Source organism: Pristis pectinata, chromosome 40 (genome assembly GCF_009764475.1).
Source record: "Pristis pectinata isolate sPriPec2 chromosome 40, sPriPec2.1.pri, whole genome shotgun sequence".
Taxonomy (NCBI): domain Eukaryota; kingdom Metazoa; phylum Chordata; class Chondrichthyes; order Rhinopristiformes; family Pristidae; genus Pristis; species Pristis pectinata.
The window spans coordinates 5,605,739-5,625,523 of NC_067443.1; the positions used below are offsets into that span (position 1 = coordinate 5,605,739).

General features: G+C 46.7%; 1 protein-coding gene across 4 annotated transcripts in view; it reads left to right on the forward strand.

The window, feature by feature from the left end:
- smad10a (SMAD family member 10a) overlaps positions 1-19,785 on the forward strand; it is a 78,683-nt gene that overhangs the window by 51,279 nt on the left and 7,619 nt on the right. For 3 of the 4 annotated variants that reach the window (XM_052045617.1, XM_052045619.1, XM_052045620.1), the window contains 7 exons: positions 1,103-1,123; positions 3,155-3,388; positions 3,976-4,134; positions 6,779-6,892; positions 9,187-9,267; positions 10,627-10,680; positions 13,846-14,029. In XM_052045617.1, the coding sequence (XP_051901577.1) occupies positions 1,103-1,123; positions 3,155-3,388; positions 3,976-4,134; positions 6,779-6,892; positions 9,187-9,267; positions 10,627-10,680; positions 13,846-14,029 (847 nt within the window). The remainder of the gene's footprint in view (positions 1-1,102; positions 1,124-3,154; positions 3,389-3,975; positions 4,135-6,778; positions 6,893-9,186; positions 9,268-10,626; positions 10,681-13,845; positions 14,030-19,785) is intronic. The other variant, XM_052045618.1, reaches the window with a different exon arrangement.

A 19,785-nucleotide genomic window follows, 5' to 3' on the forward strand; every position in this document is an offset into this window, starting at 1 on the left:
GTTTATAAGGGTTATGAGTATCGTGGATAGACAGCCGGTATCTTTTTCCCAGGGTCGAAATGTCTAATATTTAAGGGCATGCATTTAAGGTGAGAGGGGGTAAGTTCAAAGGAGATGTGCGGGGCAGGTTTTTTTTACACAGAGTGTGGGTGCCTGGAATGTGCTGCCAGGGGTGGTGGTGGAAGTAAATATGATAGAGGCGTTTAAGAGACTGTTAGGAAGCACGTGAATGTGCAGAGAATGGAGGGATATGGACATTGTGTAGGCAGAAGTTAGGCATTTAATTACTAGTTTAATTAATTTGGCACAGCATGTTGGGCTGAAGGGCCTGTTCCTGTGCTGTACTATTTACTATGTAGTATGTTCTATTGATACTTGAGCAATGATATTCTATTAAACAACTTAATATCTACTGATACTTCAAGCCCATCAAAAGCAGCTATTGAGCATACATCATGATTCTGTACCATTGTAACCAGGCAGGGGAAAGGCAGTAAGTAAATGTTCATCTGGAGTTCATCTGGCCCTCATCACCACCATTCATTACATTACTATGGAGGTCTGGTTGCCATAATAAGAGATTTTATGTATTTTCCACCTTACAGACAAAATTAATATGGATGTCTGTGAAAATGGAACCTGTTTGTAAGCTGGGGACGACCTGTAATCGGTAGAAGGATTGGGGGGAGATGAGGGATTTTGATGAAGGTGTCCAGGCTCGCAAACTTTGATTGAAATGGTGGTAGAGGGAGAAACCTTTGCCACATTTAAAAATAATATTTTGATGTGTAGTTGAAGACAGTAACATGTGAGGCAAAGCCAGGTAGTTCTTTGACAGCACACAGAGGCCAAATGGCCTTCTCCTTTGTACAACATTTACTGTGATCCTAAAGTTGACTTCTGGCTCAACAAGTTTAGTATTTTCTGTGGTAGCTATTTGAAGTCCAGTGCGATGGTTTGGCCATTGACTTCTCGCTGGTCAGACCAGTGCTGCTGTCCAGTTACCCTGCCTCTGCTGAGTGCCTCACCCCCACATTGGTGTGATGTCCCTTCCCTTGCTTTATAGGATACATTAAACCATCTCTTGTTTTTCCTCCTGCAGGTCTCAGCCTCCAGAATACAGGTCAGTATTTCACATTGTTCGTCTTGACACATAAATGTTCATTATTGGTATCCTTGCTACTGTTGCTCTACTAGGGAATCTTAACATTGCTAGGAATGGCATCTTTGTGGATTATTGTTCAAGAAATCTGCATTATTAACTGGATGGATAGGAAATGCCAACCATACAGATGGGACAGAATAGCCTGTTGCTGCGTCGTAACTTCTGTAGATATTTTTCATCGCGTAATATATCTTTGCAGTCAAAGAACGTGGCGTATAGTGATAGGATGTGCTGGCCAGAACTAGTTGGATAGCAAGGATACCTATGCTGCAAATGTAGTGGGTACTTGGAATTAAAAGTTAAGAGATTTTGGTTCTGTTTTGAATATTCTCTTGGGTATAGTGATCCAAGTAGTGAATGTGAAATGTCCAATTTATGCGATACAAAGAGAGGAGATATGAGAGAGACTGCAGATACTGGAAACTACACACAAAATGCTGGAGGAACTCAGCGGGTCAGGCAGCATCTATGGAGAGAAATGGACAGTCGACGTTTCAGGTCGAGACCCTTCATCATGACTGGAAAGAAAGAGGGGAGGTAGCCAGTACCAAAGGGGAGGAAGGGGTGGAGCAATATCTGGCAGGTGATAGGTGGATCCAGGTGAGGGGTGGTGGGGGTGACAGGCAGGTGAGGGACAGGGAGAGTGGGAATGATGTAAGAAGCTGGGAGGTGATAAGTGGAAGTGACGAAGGGCTGAAGATGGAATGTGATAGGAGAGGACAGTGGACCATGGAATAAAGGGAAGGAGGTGAGGATTGGAACCGGAGGGGGGAATGTGTGGGTGATGGAGATAATATTTATTTTAGAAAGCACTATTTGCAGCTTCCGAACAGCCCAATGTGCTTTATACCCATTTCTGCCCCCATTAAAGTCCAGTCTGTACCTGGTATCTGTGACTGTATTTCTGAATTGACCAAAACACCCTCAATTTACTTACAAAGCCCTGCAAAGTTTCTGAACAGCTATTATTTTATAAACCATCTTAGACCCTCTATTTGTGCAGCCTATCTCTAGGTGTCTGGTGTTTCATTAGTGATAAATTAATCACTTATCAATAACTGGACACCTGAAAATAATAAATAGCCTTAATTGTTGCATAACAGAAGGAATGGATCTGGGCTATCTGCATTTTTGACGTAGACTGTTGTGTTTTTGTCCAGCAGGGAGGTAATATTTCAATTCTGGTCTTTAATGTAACCATATCTATGCAGTGAAGTCCTGCTAGAATCATCCTTTCAGTTGATACCTGTAGGAGAGGAAGGGACGCTTACCCAGTCAGAGTCGATAACCCAGGAGAGAACCAGTATCCTAATGAATGTTAACACCTTCAGAAGAGGGAATCCCTTGGGAGCCAACACCTTCAGCAAGGAAGTGAAACTGCTGGGAAAGTTGGGGGAATAGAAGTGTTTAAACTCTTTCTTCACGGTAGGTGTAATGTTCCTCAGAGAAGGGTGTGGAGGCTGCGGTGGAATTTTAAGTTCCAGTTATAATCTGCTTGTATTGTTTTCATTTATATTAAAGGAGCTTGTGTAATTGTCTCCAATAAACAGAGAATAGATTGGTGATGGAAAACTGGGGCATGGAAATGTACAATCCTATGCTGCCTAGTGAATCCTGCTCCAGAGTTCATGGTGGCATTCAGTGAGTCTCGCCTGAAGAATGAGCGAGCTATCTGAGCACTGTAGATTCGTACTCAGTAAAAATGAATGAATAAGGGTGGGGAAAACCCAATTGGAAATGTTTGAGGTCAGGCAGCGTGTGTGGGGGTAAACGGGAACAGTCTCAAACCAAAACGTCGACTGTCCATTTCCTGCCACGGATGCTGCCTGACCCGCTGAGTTCTTCCAATGTCTTGTCTGTTGCTTCAGATTCCAGCGTCTGCAGTCTCTTGTGTCTCCCTATTGATTCTGCCTGCCTTTGCTTTCCTTCCAGCTTAGTCATTAGATTGATAACTAACTGAGTTTTCTCTATTGTGTGTGTGTGTGTTAGCTCCACCCAGCCGGTTGGTGAAGGATGAATTTGTCCACGAATGTGTGCAGCTGGACGGACCGCAGGTCATACCACACCCTGAAGAACACGGGCTTCAGTCAGTCAAACATCCACCGAGCACACTGCCACCATCTGAAACGTACGCCCAGCCTCTCCCACCCCCAATACTTCCCCTACCAGAGACGTCCAGATCAACTGTGCACAGCTATCCAAACATTCCCATGTCTCCTCCTCGTGAGTACACAATTTTACCAAAAGATCCTCTGCGAATAATTCCCAAGTAGTGCCTCCCTACTACAAGGTCAAAACCCTGCCTAAGTGATGTTTTAAAAACTTTGTCAAGTTTGTTTAATAAATGGATCTATTGCAGAACTGAGTGTTGGCTTCTGCAGACCTCCTCTATGAGCTGTCGAGTTGAGCAGTGTTTAAATTACAAGAACCAGTCGAGTATCTGCACGTAGTTTCTGTTGCTAATTCCTGTAGGACTTCCTGACAGCTTGTTTATGCTGGCTTTATAAGTTGGTTAGATTCTGTTGCCTTGTATCATTGAAAATGGAAATGGGACTCCAGTGGTATAAATGTTGGGTTTGTCTTGCTATGGAATAGTTCTATTAAGTCTGCAAGAAATATTCTAAAATGGCTCTCTCTGGGTCTGCGATGATCTTTCTCTCTTCCCTTACCCACCCTCCCTATCGTTTTGATCCCACAATGGAATGGTTGAAATGTGAATAAGTTTTAAATAATTTCAAGAATTTTAATTGAAGAATTACTTTTGCACTCAAAAACTGTATGGAGATAATTTTTAACGTGCTTTCTCTCAGCAGCCAACAGTTCCCTCATATCCATGAATCACAGTGAGGGCCTGTTACAGATTGCTCCACCACTACAGCAGATGGCACCTCCCCCGACGCCCCCTCCAACTGCTCCCCCTCATCCATCTCAGCAGAACGGATACCCCTCACTGAAACAGCCATACCACAGTAAGTGGGTGTGCCTTCAACGTGCTCTTTTATAATTGTCGGTATCCCATGCATGGGCAATGACTGTTTCTCTAGATTTTGAACTGTGCCAGAAGTGGGAATTTACACTCCTGACAGCTGGTTAAATAAAACAGAATGTTGGAAATACTCAGCCGCTCAGGCAGCGTCTGTAGAGAAAGAGCTAATGTTTCAGGTCAGAAGTTTGTGATTTTTATAAACGACCTGGATGAGGAAGTGGAGGGATGGGTTAGTAAGTTTGCTGATGACACAAAGGTTGGAGGTGTTGTGGATAGTGTGGAGGGCTGTCAGAGGTTACAGCGGGACATAGGACGCAAAACTGGGCTGAGAAGTGGCAGATGGAGTTCAACCCAGATAAGTGTGAAGTGGTTCATTTTGGTAGGTCAAATATGATGGCAGAATATAGTATTAATGGTAAGACCCTTGGCAGTGTGGAGGATCAGAGGGATCTTGGGGTCCGAGTCCATAGGATGCTCAAAGCAGCTGCACAGGTTGACTCTGTGCTTAAAAAGGCATACGGTGTATTTTCCTTCATCAATCGTGGAATTGAACTTAAGAGCCGAGAGATAATGTTGCAGCTACTAGGACCCTGGTCAGACCCCACTTGGAGTACTGTGCTCAGTTCTGGTCACCTCACTACAGGAAGGATGTGGAAGCCATAGAAAGGGTGCAGAGGAGATTTACTGGATTGGGGAGCATGCCTTATGAAAACAGGTTGAGTGAACTCGGCCTTTTCTCCTTGGAGCGACGGAGGATGAAGGGGGACCTGATAGAGTTGTATAAGATGATGAGAGGCATTAATCGTGTGGATAGTCAGAGGCTTTTTCCCAGGGCTGAAATGGTTGCCACAAGAGGACACAGGTTTAAGGTGCTGGGGAGTAGGTACAGAGGAGATGTCAGGGGTAAGTTTTTTTTTAACTCGGAGAGTGGTGAGTGTGTGGAATGGGCTGCCGGCAATGGTGGTGGAGGCGGATACGATAGGGTCTTTTAAGAGACTTTTGGATAGGTACATGGAGCTTGGAAAAATAGAGGGCTATGGGTAAGCCTAGTAATTTCTAAGGTAGGGACTTGTTCGGCACAGCTTTGTGGGCGGACGGGCCTGTATTGTGTTGTACGTTTTCTATGTTCTAAGTTTGATTTTCATTTGTCGTTAAATGTGATCCTGTTCGCTCAGGAGCAAGTTTATTGGTGCCTTCTACTGTGTTGTGGCACATAAGCTCGAAAACCTGGGGCAGTGTGACGAGCTCTGTCTTGGCAGTCGCAGTAATGTATAAGCAAAAACGTACAGTGAAAGGTCAGCGCCTGTTATCAGTACTAACAAATAACCAGCAAAGGCTGGTTTTGTAACGGAAGAAGTGGTGGCCTCCATGCCATCCAGACAGATCATTCCAAACATAAGTACACCAAGATCATAAGACAAAGGAGACATTCAGCCCATCGAGTCTGCTCTGCTACCTCACCATGAGCTAAGTTATTCTCCCATCTAGCCCCAATTCCTGGCCTTTTCCCCATATCCCTTGATACCCTGACTAATTAGATACCTATCAATCTCCTCCTTAAACACCCCCAATGATCGGGCCTCCACAGCTGTATGTGGCAATGAATTCCCTAAATCCACGACCCTCTGGCTAAAGAAATTTCTCCTCATCTCTGTTCTAAATGGATACCCTCTAATTCTAAGACCATGCCCTCTTGTCCTAGACTCCCCCACCAAGGGAAACAATGTAGCCACATCTACTCTGTCCAGTCCTTTCAACATTCGAAATGTTTCTATGTGGTCCCCTCTCATTCTTCTGTATTCCAATGAACACAGTCCAAGAGCCGACAAACACTCGTCGTATGTAAGCCCTTTCATTCCTGGAATCATCCTCATAAATCTTCTCTGAAGCTTCTCCAACATCAGTACATCAAGATAGTAGAAAGGGGAAAGTGATAACAGAATGCAGAGGGTAGTGTTGCAGAGGGTAGTGTTACAGAGAGTGCAGTGCAGGTAGACAAATAAAGTGAGGTAGACTGGGAGGTCAAGAGTTCATCTTTATCATTTAAAAGGTCTATTCAAAAGTCTGATGAAAGTGGGATAGAAGCTGACTTTGAGCCTGGTGGTGTATGTTTTCAGGCACTTCTATCTTCTGCCTGATGTAAGGGGGAGAAGAGAGAGTGACTGGGGTGGGAGGGGTTCTCGATTATGTTGGCTGCTTTCCTGAGGGCAGTGGGAAGTGTAGACGAAGTCAGCGAAGGGGAGGCTGGTTTTCGTGATGGGCTGGGCTGTGTTCACAACTCTGCAATTTCTTGCGGGCTTGAGCAGAGCAGTTGCCTTACTGAGCTGTGATGCACTGTGTTCATCTATAAAAATTGGAGAGGCTCATTGGGAACATGCCAAATTTTCTTAGCCTCCAGAGGAAGTAGAGGTGCTAATGTGCTACAATGAGTTCAAATGTTATCTCTGATTCTCTCTCCACAGATGCTGCTTGGCCTGCTGAATATATAGAAAATTATGAGTTACTGAGATTAGCAGCATTGCAGTATTACCTCATTAAAGAAACAGTGGATTAAAAGCGGTAATTCTGAAGGTGTACGTTTAGTTACACTAGCGTTGAAGAGTTTTTTTTTATTCCTCCTCCCACAGGTACAACGGCAACATGGACAGGCAGCAGCACGGCTGCCTATACCCCGAATATCGGGCCCCAGCAGAATGGGCATGGACAGCACCAGCCATCACTCCATCACCCAAGCCATTACTGTAAGTCCCTTCTGCTTGTGCGAGAGGCAAGCTGGACAGGTTTTCAGCTCTGTCTCGTAGGTCTGGACAAATCCAAACATTCAGTTCAAACACCCAATTCTTAAACGAGGCAGTTGTATCAGTCGTTGGTGAGGCCACACTTAGAGTATTGTGTGCCGTTTCAGTCACCAGGTTATAGGAAAAACGTGGTAAAACTGGAAAGAGATTAGAAAAGATTTACGAGCATGTTGCCAGGACATAAATCAAAGTATTGAGTTCATAAATCAAAGTACTGAGTATAGGAGTTGGGATGTTATGGTGAGGTTGTATAAGACATTGGTGGGGCCAAATTTGGAGTATTGTGTGCAGTTCTGGTCACCTAACTTATAGGAAGGATATCAGTGAGATTGAAAGAGTGCAGAGAAGATTTACTAGAATGTTGCTGGGTCTTCAGGAGTTGAGTTACAGGGAAAGATTGAACAGGTTAGGACTTTATTCCTTGGAGTGTAGAAGAATGAGGGGAGATTTGATAGTTTACAAAATTATGAGGGGTATAGACAGAGTAAATGCGAGTAGGCTCTTTCCACCTAGATTAGGAGAGATAATTACGAGAGGACATGGCTTTAGGGTGAAAGGGGAAAGGTTTGGGGGGAACCTTAGGGGGAACTTCTTCACTCAGAGAGTGGTGGGAGTGTGGAACAGGCTGCCATCTGACGTGGTAAATGCGGGCTCACTCTTAAGTGTTAAGAATAAATTGGATAGATACATGGATGGGAGAGATCTGGAGGTTTATGGACTGGGTGCAGGTGAATGGGACTAGCGGAATAAAGTTTGGGCACAGACTAGAAGGGCCGAATGGCCTGTTTTCTGTGCTGTAGTGTTCTATGACTAGAGGACCTGACCTCTAGGGAGAGGTTGGCCAGGCTAGGTCTTTATTCCTTGGAACATAAGAGAATGAGTGGTGACCTTATAGAACTGTATAAAATTGTGAGAGGCACAGATAACGTGGATGGTAACAGTCTTTTCCCCAGGGTTGGGGCTTGGAGGGATATGAGCAAAATGCAGGAAATTAGGACTAGCTAGGTGGGCACTGTGGTTGGCATGGACTGGTTGGGCTGAAGGGCCTGTATCTGTGCTGTATCTGACTCTTTAAGGCACTTATTCCCTCTACATGACAGTTCTGCAATGCTTAATTCTATGAACACAACTTTATGTGAAAATTCAAACTTTTATCTATATTTATCCTACAACTAATTCTCTTACAGTTACTAAAGATTCATTCTGGTTACACGTAATTGCTATTCAACAATGTGAAATTATGTCTGACTTTTGCTTCAGTCAACGAGGTATCTTCCTTTGCAGAACTGAGCGTGTTTCCTGTGCTAATCATCCACTGATTAGTGATCTGTGTGTACAGTACGTTCTATGATTAGACTGACGAAAATAACTAACCCTATCTCAATCAACCAGTAGTAGTCAGATTGACTTGTATTTTGCCCAGCGAGTTGGTGTTAAAATAATATAAACATAGGTATGTACGTGATAACACTTCCCTTACATTTGTCTGCTGGTTTCTTGGTGCAAGTTTTGCACATCTGGCTAATTGTGCTGTGGATAGGTCATGCTTTAGCGGTCGTACCATGACACAGCTGGTAGAGCTACTGCTTCATGGCTTCAGAGACCCAGGTTCGATCCTGACCTCTCCTCCTGTCCACGTGGAGTTTGCACGCTTTCCCCGTGACTGTGTGGGATTCCTCCCAGACCCCAAACACGTGCAGGTTGGTAGGTTAATTGGCTGATGTATATTGCCCCTTAGTATCTAGGTGAGTGGTAGAATGTGGGAGGAGTTGATGGGAATCTGCAGAGAATAAAAAAAAATAGTATAAATGTAGGATTAGTGTTGATGGTCGGCACGGACGGTGGGCTGAAGGGCCTGTTTCCGTGCTGTTTGACTACAGGAATGTAATCCTGCAGGAGAGAAAAGAATGCATAAAAAGCAGGCGTTAGTTGCTGCCTTAATTATTTATTCATTTACGAGATCCTGAAGTTGCTGGCACTGCTGATATTTATTGTCTAATCCTGATGGCCTCAGAAGGGAGAGTCAACCACTTGGGTGGCTCTGGACCAACCGGATGAGGACAGCAAGTTTCTATGCCTTAAGGACAACAGTGAACCACATGGGTTTTCATGACCGCCCAGTAGTTCCATGGCCATTGTAACTGAGACTAGCTTTTATTTTAGAGTCTGCATTTGCTAGCTTTTTAACGGAAGCAAGTTATGCTGCACACCCATCACGTGATCTTGTATTCCTTCAGGTCAGACGTCACAGTCGGCTGTGATGCCGTTCCTCCTGCGGCACGCTGCCTCAACCGCACAGCCGCATACGGCGCATAATGGTGAGTCAACTCTGTTTTGAAAGGGCTTTGTGCAGCGATGTCCCATCTCCTTGGTGCAAGGATAGTACAAGGCATGGTGACTGTGTAAAGGGAATTGAAGAGGTTTTTTTACGAATGGGAGGAAATGAATGGATGAAAAGGAGCAGGGTGGTTGTGCAAGAAAAACTACAAGCAGCAACAATAAATGCAGGTGATTAGCAAAGGAGGTTCTGGAGGAATTGAGGTGTATTTAATGAAGAGGAAGGTGGAAAGGTTTGAGTAAATATATCCCAGAGCATCCACCATGGAGGCCGAAGGCATGGCGGCCACTGTTGCCAAGACTGAGCTGCAGGTGAGTTTGCTTCCAGGGCTGCTCATGACTTGCTGGTGGTTTGCAAGCCCAGTGAGGTTAAGGATGGGTTCTTTTTGAAGAAGTGAGGTGACGTAACTTTTTGAAAGATGATGGGTCACTAAAGGAAAGAGAAGCATTTACAAGTTCTGCTTACGTGGAGGCCAGAGAGGGAAGGTTTTTGTAAACCAAAGTGTTGCCTGTTCCTCCATCATCCTTGGTGCTTGCTACATTGGCAGCTAGTTAAACAATGCCTTAAAAACTCTTGGTCCTGTTTTCAGATCCATCCATATACGTCCTCCCTCCCCACCTCTTTAATCTCCTCTAGCACCCCAATCTCCTGTGCCATCTATGTTCCTCTAATTCCAATTCATGATCCTGTCCGGTTGTGAAAGCCCTGGTTTTGGAATCCCCATGTCATCCTTTTCGTGGCTCAATCTCTCTTTAATTTGCCTCATGAAACCTGCCTCTTAGACTAGCTAGTATTTCCCAAGTGGATTTGTGTTAAATTTGGTTTGACAAACTCCTGTGAAATCTCTGGGAACAATTTCCTACAGTAGGGGTGGGGCATAAATACAAGCTGTTGTTGGTGAGGCTGTTTGGGGCAGTGGGGAGGGGTGCAGGAGGAGAAAGGCAGCGAGGATGCTCACACTGCCCACTGCAAGAGTGCAACAGCGCTGCAGAAAGTGCAGGATTGTGCCTATACATGAAGCTGACAAGGACTGGGGACTGCATTTGCAGCCATGGCCGCCTTTGGTACTGTGTGGAGGCGATGTTCCTGATTTGAAACCCACTCAGACTTTGACAATCACCTATTTGAGTTTGCACTATAGTTTGCACCTTTTGTTAAATCCCTATTCAGTTGTGTCATTGAAAGCCAGTATCTCCCTCCGTTTAAATTCTCTGCTAAAAGCATCTCCAATTAATATGGAATTCTGGTGCTCAAGCCAGTACTAACATTATCCACAAAGTTCAACTGATTTTGTTTTCCTTCATCGGAGGGCTTTATAACACAATTTACTTCGTTTCAGGGTCTTCCCATCACAATGGGGCATCCTACCAGCAGCCCATATCCAACCATCCAGGTAAGAATGTTTTCAAATAATCAACTCCCCTCCCCACTCCTACACTGACCTGTCTGTCCTTGGACTTCTACACTGCCGGGGTTTGGCCAAACACAAGCGAGGGGAACAGCACCTCATTCCGCCTGGGTAGTCTACAACCCAGTGGTGTGAAGATTTGAATTTTCCACTTTCACATCACCTGCAATCTCTGTGTTCCTTTCTCTCTCCTGGTTCCCCCAACCCCTGCCGTCACCCAGTATCTTTTCTCCCCCTCGCCCCCACCTGGTTCTGTCTGCCTATCATCCCTCCCTTATCTGGTTCCACTTATCACCTTCATTACATCAGATTCCAACATGTGCAGCTATGTGTCTCTGCTTATCATCTGCTTATCACCTTCCAGCCTCTGTCACCAGCTCTCCCCACCTGGCTCCATCTACTCCCTTTTATCTGTCTCTATAACTACCACTCACCAGCCACAGTCTCCCAACTCCACCCCTCCTCCTCCCCCACCTGGTTCTACCTGCCCATCGTCTCCCTCCTCACCTGGTTCCACCTATCACCTTCCAGCCCCTGCCTCGCCCCTCCCTCTCCCCTCTTTATTACCAGCTATCGCCCCTGCACACTCCCAGTCCTGATTGCAGGGTCTCGATCCTAAACATCAGCCCCATCCATTTCCCTCCACAGACGCTGCCTGACCCACTGAGTTCCTCCAGCAGCTTCTTTTCTGCTCCAGATTCCAGCATCTCTTGTGTCTTCAAATAATCAATAACAGGAACAGGTCAAACTAATCTATGCTTATACTTTAGTTCCATGTGAACCTCTTTCCATCCCAATAATCTCATGCCGTCAACAACTCCTTCTGTTCCTTCCTTTCTTGTGCTTATCCAGCTTGTTCTTAAGTATATTTCTGCTGTGCATCCCAACTGTACATTGTGGCGGCAAGTTCCATAATCTCTCCAGGCTCTTGTTAAAGAGCAGCCTTTTGAATTTGTGACTTTTCATGCCCTCTTCCTGGTGTACTCCATGTGTTGGAACATTTAGTGTCAATCCTGTCAAACTCTTAACGAAAGGCAGAAAATGGTAGAAATTCTCAGCAGGTCAGGCAGCGCCTGTGGAGAGAGAGAAACTGAGCTCAAGTTTCCAATTGATGGCTTTTCATCGAAGGGTCAATGACCTGAAATGTTAACGCTGTTTCTCTCTCCACAAATGCTACTTGACCTGCAGAGAGTTTCTATTTTCTACAGATTTTCAGCATTTGCAGTTTTCTCCAAACGCCTTTTGTTAACTTGGGCCTCTGTCATCTCCCTCTTTTCTCAAGAAAGGAGGAAAATTTTGATATGATCCTTCTAAATCCATTTTGCCCTATATCCCTCCTTGGTAACACTGAGGGCATAGGAGTGTCAGGCAATGTCCATCTCCAATGAGGGAGTCTAACCACCTACCCTTGCCATTCAATGGCATTATCATTGCTAAGTCTCCCACCCTCAATGTCCTGGGGTCACTATTGGTCAGAAGCTTAACAAACCAGCCATCTAAGATCTGTGACTACAAGAGCTGGTCAGAGACCGTGTATCCTGTGGCAAGTGACCTGTCTCCTGACTCCCCAAAGCCCTTCTGTTGAGTGTGGTGGAGTCTTCTCCACCTGCCTGGATGAGTTCAGCTCTTTAAAAACCCCTGAAGAAGCTCGACACCATCCGGGACAAAGCAGCCCAATAGGTTGGTGCTCCATTGCTGTTGCAGTGTGCGTCACCTCCACCTGGGCTACTCTGACAGCAGCTCCCAGATCTGAGACTCCTACCACCAAGAAGGACGAGGGCAGCAAGAGCATGGGAATCACCACCACCACCAGATTACCCTTCTTGACTTGGAAATCTATCTCCATTCCTTCATCGTCACTGGATCCAAATCTGGGAACTCCCTACCCAACAGCATTATGCGAGTATCTTCACCAGAAGGACTGCAGCGGTCCTAAAGTGTAGAATATAGGACAGTACAGCATAGGAACAGGCCCTCCAGCCCACCATATCCGTGCTGACCTTGGTGCCAACCTAATTAATCCTATCTGCCTGCACATGGACTATGTCCATCCATTCCCTACTTGTTCATGTGCAAGAAGGTGGCTCTTAAGAGAAATTAGCTCTGGGCAATAAATGCTGTTTTTGCCAGCAGGTCAAGCAGCCTCTGTGGAGGGAAAGTTGTATATTGAGACCGTGCATCAGACTGATTGCCTATCGCTAATTTCCCTCGAGAAATTGCCTCCACAGATGCTGCTTGACCTGCTGAGTTCTTCTAGCATTCTGTTTTTTTTTGTTCCAGATTCCAGCATTTTGGGAAGTTAAACCAGGGCAGGACTTGCACAGTAAACGACAGGGCCCTGGGGAGTGCTGTAGAACAGAGAGACCTAGGGGTACAGGTACACTGTTCCCAGAAAGTGGTAGCATGGGTAGACAAGGTGGTGAAGAAGGAGCATGGCACGCTTGCCTTCATCAGAGAGGGCATTGAGTACAAGTTGCGTCTTGTTACAGCTGTACGAGACGTTGGTGAGCCCGCACCTGGGATATTGTGCACAGTTCTGGTCACCACACTATAGGAAGGATGTAATTTAGCTGGAGAGGGTGCAGGAAATACACTCAAAGATATAACCGGGACTGGAGGGCTTGAGTTATGAGGAGAGACTGGACAGGCTGGGACTGTTTTTCCTGGCGCGAAGGAGGCTGAGGGGTGACCTCGTAGAAGTTCATAAAATCGTGAGGGACATAGATAAGGTGGACGGTCACCGTCTTTTTCCCAGATAAAACAAAAGTGCATGGCTTAAGGTGAGAGAGGAAAGATTTAAAGGGGACCTGAGGGCCAAGTTTTTCATATAGAGAGTGGTGGGTATACGGAACCACTGCCACAGGAAGTGGTGGAGGCAGGTACAACTTGGGTTTAAAAGGCACTTGACAGGTACATGGATAGGAAAGGTTTAGAGGGTTATGGGCCAAACTCAGGAAGGTGGGACTAGTTCAGGAAAGCGCCTCGGTCAGCGTGGACGAGTTGGGCCTGCTTCCGTGCTTTCTGACTCATCTGCAGTATACGTTGTCCTCAAATGTGGTCTCCGTTTGGACTAGTTTTCTTTTCCTGCTGGTTTGTTCACTCCTGATTGCTCAGTCTGCCCCGTCCCCTCTCACGTTCGCTCTTCCACAGGCCCTGAGTTCTGGTGTTCGATCACATACTTTGAGATGGATGTGCAGGTGGGGGAGATGTTCAAGGTTCCCTCCAGCTGCCCGGTGGTGACGGTTGACGGCTACGTGGACCCATCGGGAGGAGATCGCTTCTGCCTTGGTCAGCTATCAAATGTACATAGGACTGACGCCAGTGAGAAGGCCAGGTCAGTGTAAGGATTTGGTGTAACCTCACACGTAGCTGACCTGTGACACTGCTATCTTCACCGATTATTAGTCCCAAGTGCCGTCCTGGATCATGCAAGATCTACTTCTCAGCCTGTTGCCTCTTCCTCTTTAAATAGAGAAACACAGCACAGAAACAGGCCATTCAGCCCATCAAGTCTGTGCCAACTATCAACCACCCATTTACACCAATCCCATTTTATTCTCCCCACATCCCCATCAACTCTTCTCAACTCTACTAACCACCTACACACTAGAGGGGCAATTTACAGCAGCCGATTAACCCAACTACCCCACACGTCGTTGGGATGTGGGAGGGAACCGGAGCCCCCGGGGGAAACCCATACAGTCACAGGGAAAACATTGCAAACTCCACACAGACAGCGCCGGAGGTCGGGATTGAACCCATGTCGCTGGAGCTGTGAGGCAGTGGTTCCTGATGCTGAAGTCCAGTCCGTTGTCACAAGACCTTTGTCTTCCAAGACTGCCTCAGTGCCCCCATGCAAAAAGGAGTGGGGGCGGATTCCAAATTCTGTTGTTGTTCCTTGCTGACTCAGCCGAGCATTCAGAACATGAGAGGGGAAACTCAGCCAGGGGTCTCGCTACCCACCCGGAGACTCCTGCTAGAAGAGAACTTGTGGGTTTAAATGATGGGTGAGTACAAGATGGAGCTCAGCAGTGACGTCCCCACAGCTGCGCCGGGGAGAGTGCAGAGGATTTTCATCAGGATGCTGCCTGGATTGGGGTACTTTAGTTATGGGGAGAGATTGGACAGACTGGGCTTGGTTTCTCTGGAGTGAAGGAGACTGAGGGGTGACTTGACGGAGGTGTACAAAGTTATACGTGGCATAGATAGGGAGTCAGAATGTTTTTCCCTTGGTTAGGAGTATCAAAATCAAGAGCATAGGTTTAAGGTGAGAGGAAGGAGATTTAAAAGGGAGCTGAAAAGCAAGTTTTTCTCCCCCCGACAGAGTGTGGTTGATACCTGGAACACTGCCAGAGGAGGCCATAGAATCAGGTACAGTCACTACGTTTACTTAGACAGGCACTTAAGTAGGCAAGGCGTAGGAGAATGCAGACTCAGTGGGGGCAAATGGGCAAAAAGGGTGGCATGGATGAGGTGGGCCGAAGGGCCTGATTGGTATTGGTTTATTATTGTCACTTGTACCGAGGTACAGTGAAAAACTTGTCTTGCATACCGATCGTACAGGTCAATTCATCACACAGCACAGTTACATTGAGTTAGTACAGAGTGCATTGATGTAGTACAGGTAAAAACAATTAACAGTACAAAGTGTCACAGCTACAGAGAAAGTGCAGTGCAATAAGGTGCAAGGTGACAACAAGGTAGATTATGATGTCAGAGTCCATCTCATCGTAGAAGGGAACCGTTCAATAGTCTTATCACAGTGGGGTAGAAGCCTGTTTTTGTGCTGTACAACTCCGTTGCATGGCATGCCACATTAGCTGGCTGGGTTTGCACATTTAATATGGCTGCACATCTCTGCACCCGTGGCAGACGCACATCCTGGGGCACGGCACCATTTGGCAAGCAGCAGATGGAAAGAAAGTATTTAATCCATGTGGCTGTGTGGGGAACAGCAAAACCTCACCACATCCTTGGGGCACTCCCGGCAACCCCCAACTCTAACCAGACCCTCCGAGCTGTACGTGGGGCCCATGATTTCTGCAAAGCTGAGTGCCTTCCCACTTCAACCTGCCCTTTACCTTGACCGTGTCCTTCGCAAAGTTCTTCAAAGAAGCCAGCTCCAGCCTACTCAAGGCCCTGAGGAGCTTTGCGCTGCAAATCCTAGGGGTGAACCGCTCCCCTAAGCAGAACTGGCTGCCAGAGCTTGGATGCTTATCAACTTCTCTGACATACAATAACTTAAAAAAAAAGTGTTATAACTTCTTAAAAAAAACTTAAGTTAAATGCATTTAATTGTTTTTAACTCAATTTATTAGAAGCTGGTGTTTTCCATGGAAGAGAGGTGGTTGCAAGGGGATCTGATAGAGGTGGAGACATAAGATACTACTGGAATCTAGAGCAAAAAAAACAACCTGCTGGAAGAACTCAGCGGGTCGAGCAGCATCTGTGGAGGCAAAGGGATGGTCGATGTTTCTGCATCGGGGCTGAAAGTGTGGAGAGAAGGTAGCCAGTATATAGAAGTGAGAGGGAGGGGTGAGACTGGTAGATGATAGGTGGAACCAGATTTGGGGGTGGGGGGGGGGTAGATGATGGGCAGATGGAGACGAGGGTGAGGAGTGTGAAACAGGCCGCTGGGTGATAGGTGGAAACGTCAAGAAGGGAAAAAGGCAGATGGGGGAAGGGTGGAGACTGAGGCTGGTGGGTGATGGGGGGAACCAGATAAGGGGGCAATGACAGAGGATCTAAACAGAGAAAAGCTGTTCATGTTGGCAAAAGGGTTAAGAGCCAGGGGACATGGAATGAAGGTGACTGGCAAAAGAACTGGAAATGACACTAGGAAACGCAGCAAGCGATTGGGATGCGTCACTAGTAGTGTGGGAAGCAGATTGAACTGTCGCATTCAAAAAGGAGGCAGAAGAGTGGAAGAGTCCCTGAAAGGAACAGGTTCACAGGGCAGTGAGGAGGGGGACCAGCCAGATTGCTCTTGCAAAATCCTGAAATGGACGATGGGCTGAATGGCCTTCCCTGCTGTAATCTCTCTGAAACAGATAAGCAGCCCCTCTCCCTCAGAACTTGTTCCCCTCCCCGAGCACTGACTGAACCCGACTCTGACTCTATAATAGGATGTCCCGAGCTGTGACGGGCAGGGTGGAATGGTCAGTAGGTTGCTTTGGTACTCCTGCAACGGAGATTTGAAGGAGCAGTTTTACTGGTGGAGTTTGAAGGGTGGGAGGGGTGCGACGTGCCTGGCACGAGGTGCTTTCTAGCATGGCACTGGGCATCCACTTGCTTTCTGAGGAATGGATGGGCTCACGCGGGTCACGGGGTGAGACTGGGGATGTCGTGCGATGCACTGGCTGCCCAAAATGGAGCCTGCAGTGGATTACGCTGTGACTCTCACTCATGGTCAGAGAGGGATACAGAATGAGCAGGGCACAGAGGGATCAATGTAGGCAAGTGAGATTAGTATATATAGAATATAGAACAGTACCTCACAGAACAGGCCCTTCGGCCCACAATGTTGTGCCAACATAGCTAATCCCTCCTACCTACAGAATGCCCATATCCCATTTTCGTTTCATTCATGTACCCCTGAAAGCCCCCAATGAGTTTGCTTCCACCACCCTATCAGGCAATGCATTCTAGGCATCCACCACTCTCTGAATAAAAAACATACCCTCATGTCTGTTCTGAACCTACCCCCTCTCACCTTAAATGCATGCCCTTAAATGCATGACAACAACCTTTCCCTCAATGTCAGCACAAAAAAGCTGGTTATTGACTTCAAGAAAGGGGGCGGTGTACATGCTCCTGTCTACATCAATGGTGTTGAGGTCGAGAGGGCTGAGAGCTTCAAGCTCCTCGGAGTGAACATCATATACAGCCTGCCCTGGTCCAACCACGGAGACGCCATGGCCAAGAAAGCCCACCAGCGCCTCCACACCACCCCCCACCCCCAGGCCCCCCCAGGAGGCCAAAGAAACCCAGCATGTCCATATGGGCATGATGGTCGGCATAAACGAGATGTGCTGTACAACTTTTTGACTCCATACAGTACAGAAACAGGTCCTTCAGTCGGCTGAGTCCAGACCAACCATCACAACAGCACAAGAAAATAGGAGCTAGATTTGGCCATCAGGCCCCTCAATCCTGCCCCGTCATTCAATATGACCATGACTGATCTGCTCTGCCCTCAACTCTTCTGTGCCAGTTCCCCACAGCCCTCAGTTCCTCGATCTTTCAAATACTTACCTGTCTCCACTTCAAATATATCCAATGATCCAGCCTCCAGCACCCTCGGGGGCAGAGATTCACTCTGAGAGAATTAATTTCTACATGCCTCAGTTTTGCAGCTATGTTCCCTTGTTTGTGACTCACCCACTGGTGGAAACATCTCCACATCTACTCTGTCAAGCCCCCTTAGGATCTTGTATGTTTGAATGAGGTCATCCCTCGTTGTACGGCAACCAATTTTATAGTATTTTAGTAGTGTAGCACTGTGGACTGACCCACACTGATTAGGGCGGAGAAAGTAAGATTTTAAGTGTCTCTCTTGGGCTGTGGGAACCAAAGCTGGAGTTTTCAGTGAGGGTTTCACAACATGTATTTACTAATCACTTTGCTTTTAGCCCTGATTCAAATGCATCTTGGAGGTGAATGGGTGGCCCAGTGGTGCATTAGGTAGAGTCACTGCTTTGCAACTCCAGAGACCCAGATTCGATCTCGACCCCCGGCGCTGTGTGTGTGTGTGTGTAGTTTGCACGTTCACCCTGTGACCTTGTGGGTTTCCCCTGGCTGCTCCGGTTCCCTCCCACACCCCAACGATGTGCGGGGTCGGTGGGTTAATTGGCTACTGTAGTGTGTGTTTATTCTGCACATGCGTAAAGTTATGTATAATTTATGTTAATGTTTGTCTTCGTAATGTACTGTGCTGCTAAAAGCTAATTTTCATGACATTTTATACCCTGTGTATGTAAGCCTGTTACAGCAATGAACTTGAACTTGGGTGAGGGGTTGAAACTGGGGACAGTTGATGGGAACGTGGGGAGAACAAAATTAGTGCGAGCTGGGTGCTTGAACAAGGGCTGTTCTCCATGTTCTATGACTCTATGAGTAAACCCTGTGCACCACATGATTTCCATTTGCACCTGGAGTACTGCGTGCAGTTCTGGTCTCCTTACTTGAGGAAGGATATACTGGCTGTGGAGGCAGTGCAGAGGACATTCACCAGGTTGATTCTGGAGATGAGGGGGTTAGCCTATGAGGAGAGATTGAGACTATACTCGCTGGAATTCAGAAGCATGAGAGGGGATCTTATAGAAACATATAAAATTCTGAAAGGGACAGATAAGATAGAGGCAGGAAGGTTGTTTCCACTGGTAGGTGAGACTAGAACTAGGGGATATAACCTCAAGATTCGGGGGAGTAGATTTAGGATGGAGATGAAGAGGAACTGCTTTTCCCAGGGAGTAGTGAATCTGTGGAATTCTCTGCCTAGGGAAGCAGTAGAGGCTACCTCATTAAATATATTTAAGACACAGATAGATTTTAGCAGAGTAGGGGAGCTCAGAGTTGTGGGGGAAAAGGCAAGTAGGTGGATCTGAGTCCACAGTCAGATCAGCCATGATCTTATTGAATGGTGGAGCAGGCTCGACGGGCCAGATGGCCTCCTCCTGCTCCTATTTCTTATGTTCTTATTCCGATTTACTGATCAGAATGTGTGTACATTAAATTGGTCAATTGGCTTATTATTGTCGCATGCACTTTGTTTTGCCTGCTATCCAGACAGATCATTTCCATCAGTACATTGAGGTAGTACAAGGGAAACGCAATAAATGCAATGCAGGCAGACAATAAGGTGCAAGGGCCACGACGAGGTGGATTGTGAGATCAAGAGTCCATCTTATTGTACTAGGGGACCATTATAACAGCGGGGTAGAAGTTGTTCTTGAGCCTGGTGGTACGTGCTTTCAGGCTTTTGTATCTCCTGCCAGATTGGGGGGGTGGGGGCGGAGGGGGGGGGAAGAAGAGAGAATGTCCAGGGTGGGAGGGGTCTTTAATTATGCATTTCAAAGGTGCGGATGAGGG